Below are 14,303 nucleotides of genomic sequence, written 5' to 3'. Positions count from 1 at the left end.
CCCCAATTGTATGAGACAAGTCAATGCAGCATTGAGAGACAACAAACACCAAATGTTGCTTCATGATCTCTTTTATTGGGATATGCCAGAGCAGGGAGTATCACATTCATAAAAAAAAAAAAAAAAATTAAAAAAAAAAGAGCAAGAGAGGCATTTAATGAATTCACCATGCTTTACCGCAGAAATTGCGTGTAAAATATCCAGAAAGAAAGACGTCAAAGGTGCCCGGTGTATGTGTGAGTCGCACTGAAATGCAAGTGGCAAAGAGTATGCAGGGGGTTTTAGGGGAAAAAAAAAAAAAGGAAATGGAAACCGGTTTCATAACCTACAGCATCTTTTCAAACACACGTGTGCCTTGGCTTGAGAGAAAACCTATTAAATACAAACATGTTTGAGGTGTTTGTGTGTCAACAACAGTCACCCTGGCTTATGTTCTGCTTTACTGTTCAAGGAGATCCTCTGATATTTTTTAACTCAGTATCTGCTGTATGGACTTCTGGAGCGAGAGCGGGAGCGAGAGTGGGATCGTGACCGATGCTTCCTAGGAATACAAGAAAGAAAAAGGAAAAAAAACTCGAGTAAAAAAATCAGCAATATGGACATAAAAGTTAATCATTGCTTGATTGTCATGGCGGATTCCACACTGATGATTGTGACTAAACAATATCTGTTGTTCTATTGGTGACCTCTATTTTATTCTTCACTTGATGGCACAAAATTAATTAAAATCACGTCTAAAAAGCATAACGACTCAATTCTTTGCAATTGCTTGTATTTTGAGAATTTATTTTTGCATTTTTTTTTTCATGAAGAGACGGAGCAACATGCGAAATGCTAAGCTAACTTACGAATGACAGGGCTGGAGCGTTAAACACCGCAAATAAGTGCTTGTGTGATCGCTTTTCAGAGGCGTCTGGCTGGAACCGCATTAAAGCGGAGAACATTCAAAGAAGAGAGAGAAAAATCATAACTTCAGTCACGTTTACGGCAGGCAGCCACGGACGAACGGATTATCAATAGGCCCGCCGCTGCTAAAGCCAGATGGCAGCCATCTTACGTTGCCACTGTTAATGACAACTGCGGTTATTTATTTTGTTTTCAACGAAAGCACTGTTATCAGGGTGCGTTTTACATTAGGATTCATGAGTCTCTCAAGAATATTTATAATTTATCAGTAAGTTATATTTACAGCAGCAGAGCTTTTTTATTTTATTTTTTTTTTTTTACAATTGAGCTTTGCTTCTAGACATAAAAAATGCTTATTGAAGTCCAAGAGAATTTTAATAGAGCAAACAGTGTCCGGGACCGGACGTGAAAAGGAAGAGGAGTTCTCACATACCTTCTGGATGAGCTGGAATCTCGGCCTGAGGGACAAGAGCACACAGAGGCGCCATCAGAACACAAGCAAACGCCACAGGACCCTCTTATGGGCCGTAAAGCTGTCAGGAGAACATAGCACACCCAGGTCTCCAAGTGCTACTTACATCGCTTTTTCATCGCTGTGGTGCATTATGGGCTAGGCTCGACTCACGTTTGGGCCCGTCTATTTACAAAACCACGACGGCACTCAAAGCGATTGAGAAGAAGACTCTCTGGCTTCTATTTCATTAATTTTACATAATTTGATTATTTACGGTATTCAGTTTTTGACTGACCAAATATCTTTCTTGGACTCCCCCCAAGTGAATTGCGCCACGTGAACCATGCAGAGCAAATCCAATCATCGACTCTGTATTGAGGTCCACTTATGAAAGCGGATCTATTGTCCGAGTGTGAGGATCGTGCCATGTTTGCTCTTGCGAGGCTGCTGACCCTCATAGTCTTACCATGTTTGGGGGGAGAGGGCGAGTTGCTGCTCTGTCGGCCGTACTGTCGCTCCCATTCATCCCGTTCTTTCTCGCGCCGCTCACGCTCCCTAAACACAGACGCCTTGAGGTCAGACCATTGCGACACACTCAAATACCAAGCGGTCCACCTGCGCACACACACGCGTGCACACGTGCACACACACACTGCCTTACTTCATGCGTATCTTGCGTGCCATGGCCCGTAGTTCTCCCTCTCGCTCCTGTAGAACAATCGCATTGCAATAAGAGGAAATGGAGGATAGGGCAGTCTTTGATGTCACATGAAAATGAAAACACACACAAACACAGCAGGAAAAGATCAAAGGAACACAAATCAAGGTTGTCAAAGTTTTGAAAAACGAACAAAATAATGAAAACAGAACAACTAGAACAACAGTTCAGCCAAATAACACGAAAATCGTAGCAATATCTTCTTTTTTTCCAATTACTTCATACTTTGGGTTGATTTTTTTTTAAATCGAGGTTCATCCACAAGGTAACTCAAAGTATTGGTATCGGCGTTAATAAAAATTTGTGACTTGTAGTGGAGGTGAGTGATCATTTTGTCGTAAATTTGAACTCTCATTATTCTCCAAGTGCTTATCTTGTCTCGTGTGTACTTTACATTTTTCCCTTGATACCGCCTGAGAGTAAAGCTAAATCCTGGCCACAAAGGATGGGGAAGGAAATGCACACCACCGTCACAGTACTGGACCTGGTCACAATTAAAAATCTCAAATCTGTGTTTGAGACACTTCAGTGTCTCATGGCTGACTTTACATTGTAAAATTCACAGGTTTTCAAGGGATCGTGATTTTCAACATGGACTAATTGGCATCGAAACGTTGAAGCCGCATTACACACTGCACTTAAAGCGCTTCAGTTTTTAGTGGACTGTTCTATTTAAATTGTGGGTGGAGATTCATCTGTTGTTGGTAAATTAATACCCATTTTAAAATAGGATATTTTGTAGCGTTCATTACACAATACTCATTGTGACCTTTTTAAATCTCTGACAAATACATTGCATGAAAAAAAACCCAGTCACACTCATAAAACTAAAACACAACTAAGCATTTTTAAAATCATGAAAATAAAATCTTGTAAAGCCGAACACAGAAGGAACACACAGAAATAAGCACTCGTGTCAAGAATGAGCACAAGAACAAACTAATGCGTGAACGCATGATCAAACAAACACACAATACCATAAAACATGAATAAATGCACGAACAAACAAACACACACGCGGAGAGAGGAAGGAGCACAAGAACGCTCACCTGCCGTTTGTGTTCCTGCTGCTGGATTTTCACCTGGGCCGCTTTCTTATCCGCCTTGGCTGTATGAAGGGGACACAATGAGCAAATATCGCAGAGGAAATGACAGGTCCTACTTGTTGTCGTCGTTGTTACATGCACTCACACTGCCTGTTGAGGGCCTTCTGCATACGGAGCTTGAGCTTCTCCTGTGGCGTCAGCTTGGACTGCGGGCGACACCATTGTATTAGCAACTTGACAACAGCGTGTTCCAATACAATTTGGAGTGTTAACTTTGGATCAGTCAAAGTGGGCAACAGGTGAACAAAGTACTTTTTGATCTTTGGAAACTTTCGTCACACGTGCCTTTCGCACAAGTGTCCAGTAAATTAGGTATAGACAAAAAAAAATAAAAAAATAAAGAAAGAGCGCAGAGGGCTGAGGGGAGGAGAATAATGCGTGAGGACAGCCGAGAGAGCAGCGAGGGACGCTACGTGAAACAAGAGCAATTTCAGGTCCAGCGAGTTCACAAAAGAGCCAGTGGCGCTTTGCCGCCGACACACCCAGCAGTGGGCCGTTCAAACCTGGCCAGGCAAGAAAAACGGCAGGTCACAACACCGCAGGCGAGTCAAACGCGGGAGGGCGAGCGCAACTCTTGACTGAGAGACCTGGCGTGTATGCAAAACTATGAGGACTCTTTGCCAGGAAAAGATGAACAAGCAGCGGCAGGAGGGGGGGGGGGGGAGCAGGACAGCACACACACAAAAAAAAAAAAATCCACAAAGATTGACAGTAAACCACTATCATACTCCGTGATCTCATGGTTTAGAACTGTAGGACATTGAAATACGTTCATTTGTCTAAACAAGCTCAGACGTTTGTCCACACCCAGCATCGTCATAATCACTCGGGTTAGACACACTCATTAGCCGGAAGAAACCAAATCGAAAAAGTAAATATTAACAACAACATGCAGACTAAGACAATAAAGTCCAGTCCACTGGAGCACGGTTCAGTGACTTTTGTAAAATGGAGGCTTTGACTAAGGGCTACGTGTGTGGGGTTAAAACACAAGAAAGATTATTTTCAGGGGCAACAAGGGGGGGGGGGGGGGCTTCTACGTCGGAGCGTGGTGGACGGCGGCCACGTCAGCCTGTCAAGGATGAGGGAGGCGTAGTAGGCTTTAGCAAGAAACCTCGGCCACATCAAATTCTTACTGACTTTGGCAGCTCCCGTCTTTTTACCACCCGCTGTTTCAGGCCTGCAGGGACGACAAGGAAGCGTGGAGACGTTAGGACAGCAAACAGTGGACGCCCACCTCCGACACACAGCGGACACTCTCAAATCGAGAGTTTACAATTTGGACTTTGATACTTTTTAAACGCGGATTACAAGTAAGAAGGCAGTGATGCACATTTATTGAACTTTGAGCTTTACAACATCTTGATATTAACAGTCAATTATGATTAAAATCAATCGTATTTTTTTTTAAGTGCTTTGAGGTTTCATTCTTTAGTTTTAAAAATATAGGATTATAGTTTTATTTAATCTTAGAAATCTCATTTTTTTTATCATTATATGAAATTTAAGAAATGTTAAAATGTTACTTAAAACACCACCTGTATCAAAAGTCAAAAATCCTCTTTAGAACAAAGAAAATCATATTGTAAAGAAAAATTTTACTTGACTTCCACATGAAATGTTTTATAATGGCTGGAACAGATTTAAATTTCACAAATAAATATTGCTTGTATGCCTTTGGCATTTTTTCCAAATGTCACTACTAATGAAAGAAAAAAAAACATGTCCGGCAGTTATTAAGCATTTGTGATGGCCACTTTGTGATCTTAAGGGACTTTGAGACTCCACGTGACAACACTATAAACTAATTAGAGAGATGAAATATTTTCATTGATTAATCCGCGACGATATAGATGCTAGTTGTTGTTTTGTATTATTTAGTGCCCGCATTTTGTGAGCCTGAGCTCAGTTAATGACGGTTGCGACTGGCTCTCCAGCTATCAAACATTTTCTGAATCAAGCATTCTACCGACTATCTCATCAATGAATCAAATTGAAATTACATTTTTGTTTTTTATTAAATTAAATTATTCAATTAATTGTTGCATGCCTAGAGGTGTGACGTAACATTTTCATGGTTTCAAAGCAACATAAGAATACGTTGTCACATGACAAGACGGTACGGTCAGTTACCACCGGAGTCACTATTTTTCATTTGCTTGATGAGCTGGGATAGAATCCAGCACCCCCGAGACGCTCGTGAGGATAAGCGGCTTAGATAATGGATGGATGTTTTATATTTACGGCCTAAATATGGCTTTACTCGGACATTAGCACAGGTTAGAGATAGACAAATTCAGGTTGACTATCTACGCTCACGGGACGTCTCCATGGTCTTACTTTCTCAGTTTGTCGGTAACTGTGTTAGCAGAGCTAGGGGGTCCTCTGTTGTCAGGGGAGGGGCTGTGGTTGAGGCGGCTGGGGGATGGCGAGGGACTGCCACTGCTGCTATCGCCCCGCCGGTGACCGCCGCCGCTGCGGACGCTCCGTCGAGAGGCACCCCCCTGACGAGAGCTGGAGCGGGATCTGAAAACCAAGCAGAGGTGAGGTCACAGGCTCACGAGGCCAAAATGACGCGTCTTCACCTTGTCCGTCTCCTTGAAGAGTATCGTCTCTTCTCCCTAGCTCGCGATCGAGACCGCGTCCCCTCGCGTCTCCTTCGGGACCCTCCTCGATCACGCGAGTACGACCGGGAGTGTCGTCTCACGCGGGAGTGGGTGCGAGAACGCCGGCCGTCCCTGCCTCGCCGCCCTCGTCGGCGTGAGCGGGATGACGAAGAGGAGGATCGTGATGAAGAGCTGGAGGAGGAGTATGAAGGGGAGCGACTGGACGAGGATCTTCGTCTCCTGAACAAAAACAGATAAAGTTTCTGTAAGGAGAACGGTCCAACATCTCGCCTAACTGTATCCCACTGAAGTACACAATTGACGACGCCATTACCCTGATTGAGCAGCGATTCATGGCTTGCAATCTGACATGCAGTGTTTGACATCTATGTGAAATCACTTAGGCCATGTTCACACAGACACGTCGTTAAACAATATTTTTTTTCCTATGAGTTTCGCTCTATTGGCCATATGCGAACGTAGGTTTTTACCAAGGTGACGACTCCATCTTCAACATTTGAGTGCAGATGGGGAAAATGGAGCGTTGGATGGAACATATATATACACTCGAACTTATATATAAGCATAATACATAATAAATAGGCTGATTTCATTTTGTGCACTGACAGATGTTACCAAACGATATACAAATTATATTATCATTACATATTCATTCATGTTGCTCTGAATAGTCAAGCGCTGATTTTCTACAGTGTACATCATTATGAACAGAAGCCTAAGGACACAGAAGACCAAATGAGCTAACAAAATTCACATGAAAGCCAACAAATGTGTTTTCAGAGGAAAATATACCTTTTGAAAAATATCTGTGTAAGTGTAAACATGGCCTAAATCTCTTGGCACATCATGCATTGGAATGTCTTCGAAGACTCATAAACCTCACCTCCAATACGTTAAAAAAAAAAAAAAAATGAGAGGAATCACCCTTTTGCCAGCGATCATGTCAACAAACTAACCAATGAAAAGCCAGGAGGAGGGAAAATTACCGACCGGGAGCCCCTGCTATGACCTGCGGGATGCTGCGCATAGGAGCCGTGGCTGGCTTGGGAGGCGGCGGCCTGGGCGGCGGCAGTGGCCGCCGCCGCCGCCGCTTCATCGTCGCTGCCTCCGAAGCTGGTGATGAAGGTGATCTTCTCCGGGCCGGGGGTCCGTGAGCGTGACCGGGACTCAGAGCTGGATTCCGACTCTGGCCTGAGAAAAGAAAATGAACATTGCTAAAATAAACGTGGCCCACAACAATGTTGAGGAAAAAAAAGGAGAAAAGAATAGAAGGGCAAGCTCACCGTTTGTAAGGATCGTACGTTGGACTATCTCTCCTGGCGTAGCTGAAGGAGGAAGAAAAAACAAAACAAAAACATGCTGGCAAAATAGTGGCATGTACTGTGTTCTTACATAACACATTTAAATATACTGTAATATATATACTTCGCGGTTCACCTTTCGCGGGTTCAGTGCTTCGCGGGTCTAAAAAATATTCAAAAATTAAAAACTTTTTTGCCCGGGCACGATCGGGGCTCTCCATTCGCTCCGCTCCGCGGGGGCATTGTAGTTTCGCCGAGCGGCACGACGGGGCGCCGGAGCGGTTAGACGGCCGGCGTGCGCCGAAGAAGAGCGTGGGCGAAGAGGAGAGTGGACGAAGAAGAGCACGTTCCCCCGGGCACGATCGGGGGCGACGTTTCGCGCGGTTCGGACCGTACCAGAGCTCCGGCCGGCGTGCGTGGCAGTTAAGCCGAAGAGGAGCACCTTCCGCCCGGGCACGAGCGGGGCGACATTTCGCTCCGTTCGGGACCGTACGAGAGCTCCGGAGGAGGCCGGCCGGCGTGCGTGGCAGTTAAGCCGAAGAGGAACAACTTCCGCCCGGGCATGAGCGGAGCGCGAGGCTGTCAGTTATGAATGAATAAATGAATAAATAAATAAATGAAAAATGCCACCTTTCATTTCACAGGGCACACCGGGCGGCGTACCAGCAGGTAAAAGTCGAAGTAATTAAATAAATACAAAAAGAAGTAATTGAATAAATACAAAAATAATGGCTTGGGGAATAAAAAAATAAGTTTTAATAATAATTTTTTTTTTTTGTTATAACATGAATTTCACTCTCTCTCTCTCTCTACCCGTATTCTATATGGTGTACTGTATACAGGGGGTATACTGTAGTATACCTCTATAGTTTTTTTTAAGCATTTTTGAAGGTGCGCCGCTACTTCGTGGATTTTCAGTTTTCACGGGTGGTCTCGGTCCCCATTAACAGCGATAACCGGGGTATTACAGTATTTCAAAGATTTTTGTTGTGAGCTCTTGAGGACATAAAGAAGACTTAAAATGCAGTTTTTTGCTAATGACATGCTCAAATAAAAATTTTAAAATATGAGGGGGGGGGGCATATACATGGAATAGAATATAAAAAATTAGAAACGAGACTAAATGAGCCACAGTGCACTAGTTCGGGATTGTATAGCTTTTGTGGACATCGATTTACCTGGGCGGGCTGATTTGTCGTCCTTTTAATCTTTTCTCTCTGAACTCTCTCCTCTGTCGGCGAGAACGACGGCCCTTAAATCAGCAAACAAGTCACATAAGATACAAAACACACACACACACAGAGACACACGTTGACATCTTCCTAAAAGAGACTGATCCTTACTGAGTACATGGCTTTCTCCGCCTCCAGCGCCTTGGCATGCTTGATGGCCTCCACCTCCTCTTTGTCCTTCCTCAACATCCTGATGGGAGCAATACGACGCACATTTAAGTCACGCTAAACACCTTCTCAATGACTTTTTTTTTTTTTTTTTTACTGCTGCTCGAAAATAAACACCCAATGACAAACCCCACAGAATGCCTCAAGCGACGTCATGACCATAAAAGTCCCTCGTTACCATTAACATGACGGAGTGTGAAAATGATACATCTGAAAATGATTCAGTGCTGCCTGAAAAAAATAATTAATAAATAAATTCTCTGCGGTTATTTTCTGATGTCTTTAATATAAAAAAAAAAAAATTAAGTTAATTCTGACTGACTTAATGGGAAATACAATGAATAGGTACAAATGTCGTAAAAAATCTTACACTTTATTGTCAGTAGCAATTTATTTACACACATTTAAATGTCAAGAATATTGACATTAGGAATGTGCTGTATTGTCCCAAATCCCTTATAGATGTCCTACATAACTGATAACTTACATAAACAGCAAACAGGAAAATAGTGGAAAACAGCGCCATCTGGTGCCATTAATGGGAAATACAGAGCAGCGTTGCACCAGCAGCAGTTCTTTCACTGTTTATTGAGGGCGGCAAAGTAGCCTTGTGTTTCACACGAATGACTCACAGCCAAGAGAAACCGGTTCCAAAAATCAGCTAAGAGAAAAATGTATGAGTGGGGTTCTGTTGTTGCTTGGTGACCAGTCCAGGGTGTAACGTGCCTCTCTCTCTGTGAGCTCAGCGGCTCCAGCTTAACTGTGTTCTGAATGAGGACGTGCTTTTGCAAACGGATGGATGGCTTTTTTTCGTTATTGTCAGATAAAGCAATTACGAATTAGCCCCAAAAATACGAACATAGACGCCCTTTAAAATTATTACAACATCTATCCTACAATATTTATTCCCGAAGGTTTTAGTTTTTGTCTCATTCCAAAATATTGATTTAAATTTATTGATTGATTCAAAACTGTACCTGACAAAGTCTCCTTCAGCCATTCCATATGGAGTGGCTGTTTTGTTGAGCTCCGTCTCCTGCTCATGGTTCAGCTCGTCAATGTCGACTTCCACATCTGCCAATGCATAAACACGCACACTTAAGTGACACCTTAGCTTGCTTTTTTCCCAATTTATTAGAAACTGGATGACGCCCGCAGTGTATTCTACTAAAAGATCCTCAACATGTAGATTTAACTTAGCTTAGGCAAAACAATCAGGACCCAAAGTTTTGATCAGCTAAAAGAAATAGTTCAGCCTTTAGAAAGACGGTTAAAAACGTTTATACTCCAGCTCACCGATATCTGGGATGACTTCATCTTCTTCAGATTCGCTGTTCTCCGAATTGTCTTCATCTTTGTCCGAGGCGGGGTCAGGTTCTGTGACAGTGCTGTCCTCGTACGTGTAACCAATGGCAACCTTTTTCTCCGCCAACCTGCCATCAGACAATTTACAGTTGGTGAGAAACGAGAGGTTTACTTATAACCACGTACGTACTTCCACAATCTCTCACTCTCACATGCAACGTACGCACACGAAATTGAGAAAAGGGTATCTAATTGACGTACTTTTTCTTCTCTTCCTCGTTTGGCTTCTGTAGGCCACCATAGAGCTCATCGACATAGATCTGGTACAAACACTGCTCCTCGGAGACTGCGGGAGGACACCAGAGAGTTTGAGCACAACATTGCAGCAAAAAAAAAAAAATACAGGCTCAAAAGGGCAGTCACTGAATGATTTAAATCGGTTCATCACCATCGTGATTCAATGAGACAATTATCGTTTGCTACCGTTTTGGATGTCAGAGAATACATTACTGACTGTTGGCAAAGTCGTTCTGCACCAAGCCTCTGTAGCGCTCATAATTACACTTCCTCTCCTCCATCTCCTGCTCTGGGGTTCTGAAAACACAGAGGTGATAAAAACGTGCAGGAAAGAACAGCAGAATTGAAATAGTTGTGCAGGATTCATGCACTTCAAAGAAACAAAACTACATGAAAAAAATGTGTAGCAGAAATGAAATTGAAAATGTAGAGTGAGCTAAACTCACGGTGTAGTGATGAGCGGAGGTGTGTAGGTGGGGACGTAGTCTAGATGAGCACGCACGTCGAAGCGGTCAATCATGTTACTGGCGTCACCTTGCCAGGGCATCCTTTAAAACAAAAGAAATCATTTGAATTTACTTCACTTTATTACATAAAACTTTTTTAAACATTGCACTCAATCAATATTCTATATGTTAAAAATGAATAAACTAAAACTCACACTAAAGCCAATAACTCAAACAAAGCAATCTCTACTAAATTAAAAAATAATAAACCTGCTTTAAAAACTAATTACAACTAACAGAAGTTAAAAAATAATGAAAGAAAATCCAACTATCTTGAATAATCAAAAATATTTTAACCCTGCTAACTGGGCGTGAAAGTAAATGATCTAACAGTAACTTGTGGGACTTTAACCTGCCAACTACTAAACCACACTTACCAAGTAGACATCACACAACTAAGCAACTGTGAGAATCATTTCAGTTTTGTTTAATAGCTTATCTGATGTGTCACTTTTCAAGATCACCAGTCTGTGTTTTGGTCCCCTTACATGTTGATGGGAGATTCTGCAGCCAGAGCCACAGCAGGATCCAGATGGATCTTGTAGGCTCGCCCATGAACCTGAAGGAACTGTGCCGGATCCTTTTTCTAAAAGGAGACAAAAATGAGCAGACGTGAAAAGAATGCCACACTTTGATAACAGAACTTTGTTCCCAAGGCTGCGCCGTTATTGCCTAATGTTTCAACTTTCGGCTTTATTCACATTTTTTATTCTTCCCCTTGATCACTATTGATTGTGTTTCCAATTTTGAACATTTCCAGAGTTTTTCAACCCAACTTACGATCTTCTCATAGTACTCTCGGCGGCGCTCGCCACGTCGCTTATAGTCGACCATCATGCCACGGAGCTTGCGCTCGTGCTTGCGGGCCTCCTGCCACATGACGGCGCCGCTGGGGGTGGGGGCGCGGCGTGGCACGGTTGCTGCAGAGGGGAAAACGACAGAGAAGAGGGTCTGGTTACCAGATTATTTTTTAATTTTTAGGTAACATTAGAGAGCTCAAACGGAAAAATGGGACACTGCAAAGGTTCGAGGCAGATATTTTGCTTAGACTTTTCTGTCATCAGAGTTAATCGATTATTTGTTACAGCCTGAAAAATGTAACTGAAACGTTCATTGCTCCAGGTGAATTTTTTTGGGACTGCTTCCGTCGTTCAAAGTCAGACGCAATTGGTTACAACATTGCGGAGAACAGAGACGAGCTGGTTTACAAGAGCCCTGTCAGTGTGGCCAACTTTGTGGCTTTTCCGACTTATCAAGCAACTATTTTTCTTAAAAGCGACGAACAAATTTAATTCGCTAAGAAACAGACAACATGGGGCAAATAATTTCCCTATTTTTTCTTCCTCTGTACATCAAGAGAAGACCACAGTGGAAAGCAGTCGAGGAGTCAATCATGCTGAACATTGTCAAAGACATGTCCTCCAAACTGTCCCATTTCTACGTTGCATTGCATTTTGACATGACAGAAACTTTTGACTCAACGTGTGTGTGGCGTTATTCTTGAACCAGTCATCATGATAGAGTGCTGAACATGTAAAATGTGATGCAAAAAACACATTCAAATACATGGTGTCATTCGCATTTTGGGCAGAAAAAAATATAAATAAGTAATTGGCGTTACTTAAGGGCAGCAAACGTAGCTGACATGATGTGATATTTGAACAGAAAATGCTAGAGGAATAAAAAAAAAAATCTCTCAAAATTTTCAAATGAATGTTATATCGTAACATCTGCGATATATAGATTCTGAGTGTGTGGAAAATTGCAAACGGCCACTGTTTAGCATCACAATCGTACGATAATTGTAGAAGCATAAACACTTAAGTGGAAATTGACACATTTAGCTAACCTAATAACAATTTACACGGCCACTTCGTTCCAAGTCTCGCATCTTCTTGAATCACATTTTCACAAAAACAGAAAAGGAAAATATGAAGCACGCAGGCGTTTGTCAGGAGTCGCAACGATTTGACGGCCAGCGAGTGTAGTCGCTGGGGGCCTCTTCACCGAGAAGCTAGTTTAGCTTAGCTTGGCTATCAGAAGCTAAGTGCACCACAGCAATGGAGGAAACAGCTGCCTGCCTAAGGAATGCTACAAAAAACACATTTAATGTCATTTAACATGGACACGACTTACCAGTTTTATGGGCAACACTGAGAAAATTGGGTTATAATTCGCTGAGCCAGAGAGGACACCGTACACGCCTTCTTCCGCGCTGACTTTCTACTTCGTGGAGTTAAACGGCGGTGGAAGGCAACGGACCCCCTACTGGACTGGAGCGTTATTACATCATTAAGGATTTCAGTTTGGTTCATGTTAATAAACAAAACGAAAAAAGATAAAAATGTGATTAAAACTTCAAAAGGTTTAGAATAATTTAAACATAATTTGAGACTGCCAAGCCCCTCAACTCCACAACGTTAAAGCAAAACCTAGTAGTCAGTTACAGATTAAATAAAATGAAATTTAATCAAATGACATTTAAGCAAAATTTCCGGTCATTGAAAAGTATTCCGTTATTTTCTGTTAAAAGAGCACGTGACACTTTGAAGCTTTGAGCATACATGATGTCATGTGTGACATCCTGGGGCACACAGCAGGTGTAGAGCGTGTGTTCTGTTTCCTCCATTTCCTCCTGAGCAGGACGGTTGCAGGAAGCCTTACCGTCCGGCTGCTATTTGCACAGGCCAAAGGTCATGTTTGTCACATCCACTTATCCACTAACTGTCTTTTTTACATCCCCGCTGTCACAACACGCCTTTCCTTTTCACACTGTCACTAAATTCAGGCTTTCAACGAACCCCATTTGAACGGTCTAATGAACTCCAAAGCAATACATTTAAATGTCACCCTTCTAGTTAAATTTTTTTCTGGTTAATTTGGCCTCGGGTGTGTTTAAATACACTGGTCAACAGCAATTTTTTTTATTTATTTTTGAATTGTCAGCACCCAACCCATTCCAAAAATGGAAAAAAAAAAATCCAATGGAAATATTATATACCTCATTCATTAATCATACTTTCATTCACTATTTTGTGCTAAGAATAGTTTTTTTTTCAGGAAAATAAATACTTCAGAAAAAACAAACAAAATAAAAACCCACCCACAACCAGTCTTGGCTGGTCAATAGAGGGTGCTCTGGCTCCACCCAAACGCTGTTAAACACCTTGAATAATTATGAAAGTGAAAATTTATATTATAAAAATAAATAAATAAACTTTTAACAAACAGTATACGTGCCTTTATTTTCCGGTGTCTCCTTCCTTACTCTCATTAAAAGTTCCACATGTGCAGGCAGTCGTTCAATACACTTGGTATTACCAAGGTAGGATATTGAATTCCACCGCCCGTTACCAATACCCACCTGCCATATATGGAGCAGAGTCAGCCGACATATTTTTTTCAGGAACTTCCCAATATCGAAAATTAGACTGAAACACATCAAGACAGGTGTGGGCAAACTACGGCCCGGGGGCCACATGTGGCCCGTTAAATGTTTTAATCCAGCCCGCCAAACTTGAAAAAAATTAAATGAATAAACCTTGTTAAAAACACTCCATCCATCTGCTCCTAGTCCAGCCCCCTTGTCAAATTTTAGAAACGATTGTGGCCCGCCAATCAAAAAGTTTGCCCACCCTCGCATCAAGAGAATATTTGCTACATTCCTCAGTGATCAGTCACAG

The 14,303-nt window shown here is 42.3% G+C and overlaps 1 protein-coding gene across 2 annotated transcripts; it reads right to left on the bottom strand.

The window, feature by feature from the left end:
* Window positions 1–287: 287 nt before the first annotated feature.
* Window positions 288–12,853, bottom strand: clasrp (CLK4-associating serine/arginine rich protein). Of its 2 annotated transcripts, XM_088301092.1 has the most exons (21): window positions 12,757–12,853; window positions 11,401–11,540; window positions 11,109–11,206; window positions 10,561–10,662; window positions 10,332–10,411; window positions 10,079–10,163; window positions 9,809–9,945; window positions 9,490–9,586; window positions 8,456–8,534; window positions 8,291–8,364; window positions 7,095–7,136; window positions 6,802–7,002; window positions 5,770–6,030; window positions 5,525–5,710; window positions 4,325–4,364; window positions 3,270–3,330; window positions 3,128–3,186; window positions 2,022–2,068; window positions 1,827–1,915; window positions 1,340–1,364; window positions 288–541 (listed from the first exon to the last, which is right to left on the bottom strand). In XM_088301092.1, exons 2-21 carry the CDS (start codon window positions 11,497–11,499, stop codon window positions 475–477), a joined length of 1,929 nt encoding a protein of 642 aa, XP_088157218.1. In that variant the 5' UTR covers window positions 11,500–11,540; window positions 12,757–12,853; the 3' UTR covers window positions 288–474. The 2 variants fall into 2 exon arrangements, 1 of the variants encoding a protein (XP_088157218.1); XR_015844275.1 differs by lacking the exons at window positions 288–541; window positions 1,340–1,364 and having other exon boundaries at window positions 1,831–1,915; window positions 4,321–4,364.
* Between the last annotated feature and the right edge of the window lie 1,450 nt (window positions 12,854–14,303).

The sequence above is a fragment of the Idiotropiscis lumnitzeri genome, chromosome 7 (genome assembly GCF_059441095.1).
Source record: "Idiotropiscis lumnitzeri isolate Australia: NSW breed Sydney's pygmy pipehorse chromosome 7, RoL_Ilum_1.0, whole genome shotgun sequence".
Classification (NCBI taxonomy): Eukaryota; Metazoa; Chordata; class Actinopteri; order Syngnathiformes; family Syngnathidae; genus Idiotropiscis; species Idiotropiscis lumnitzeri.
Note: the sequence above shows the minus strand (reverse complement) of the source record. Positions and strands in the feature narration are given on the sequence as shown.

Coding starts and splice junctions, on each gene's coding strand:
- clasrp (XM_088301092.1), bottom strand. CDS start 11,499: ATGTGGCAGGAGGCCCGCAAGCACGAGCGCAAGCTCCGTGGCATGATG. Junction 10,663..11,108: donor GCAGAATCTCCCATCAACAT/GTAAGGGGACCA, acceptor TTTGTTTTAAAG/GATGCCCTGGCAAGGTGACG. Junction 7,003..7,094: donor ACGTACGATCCTTACAAACG/GTGAGCTTGCCC, acceptor TTCTTTTCTCAG/GCCAGAGTCGGAATCCAGCT.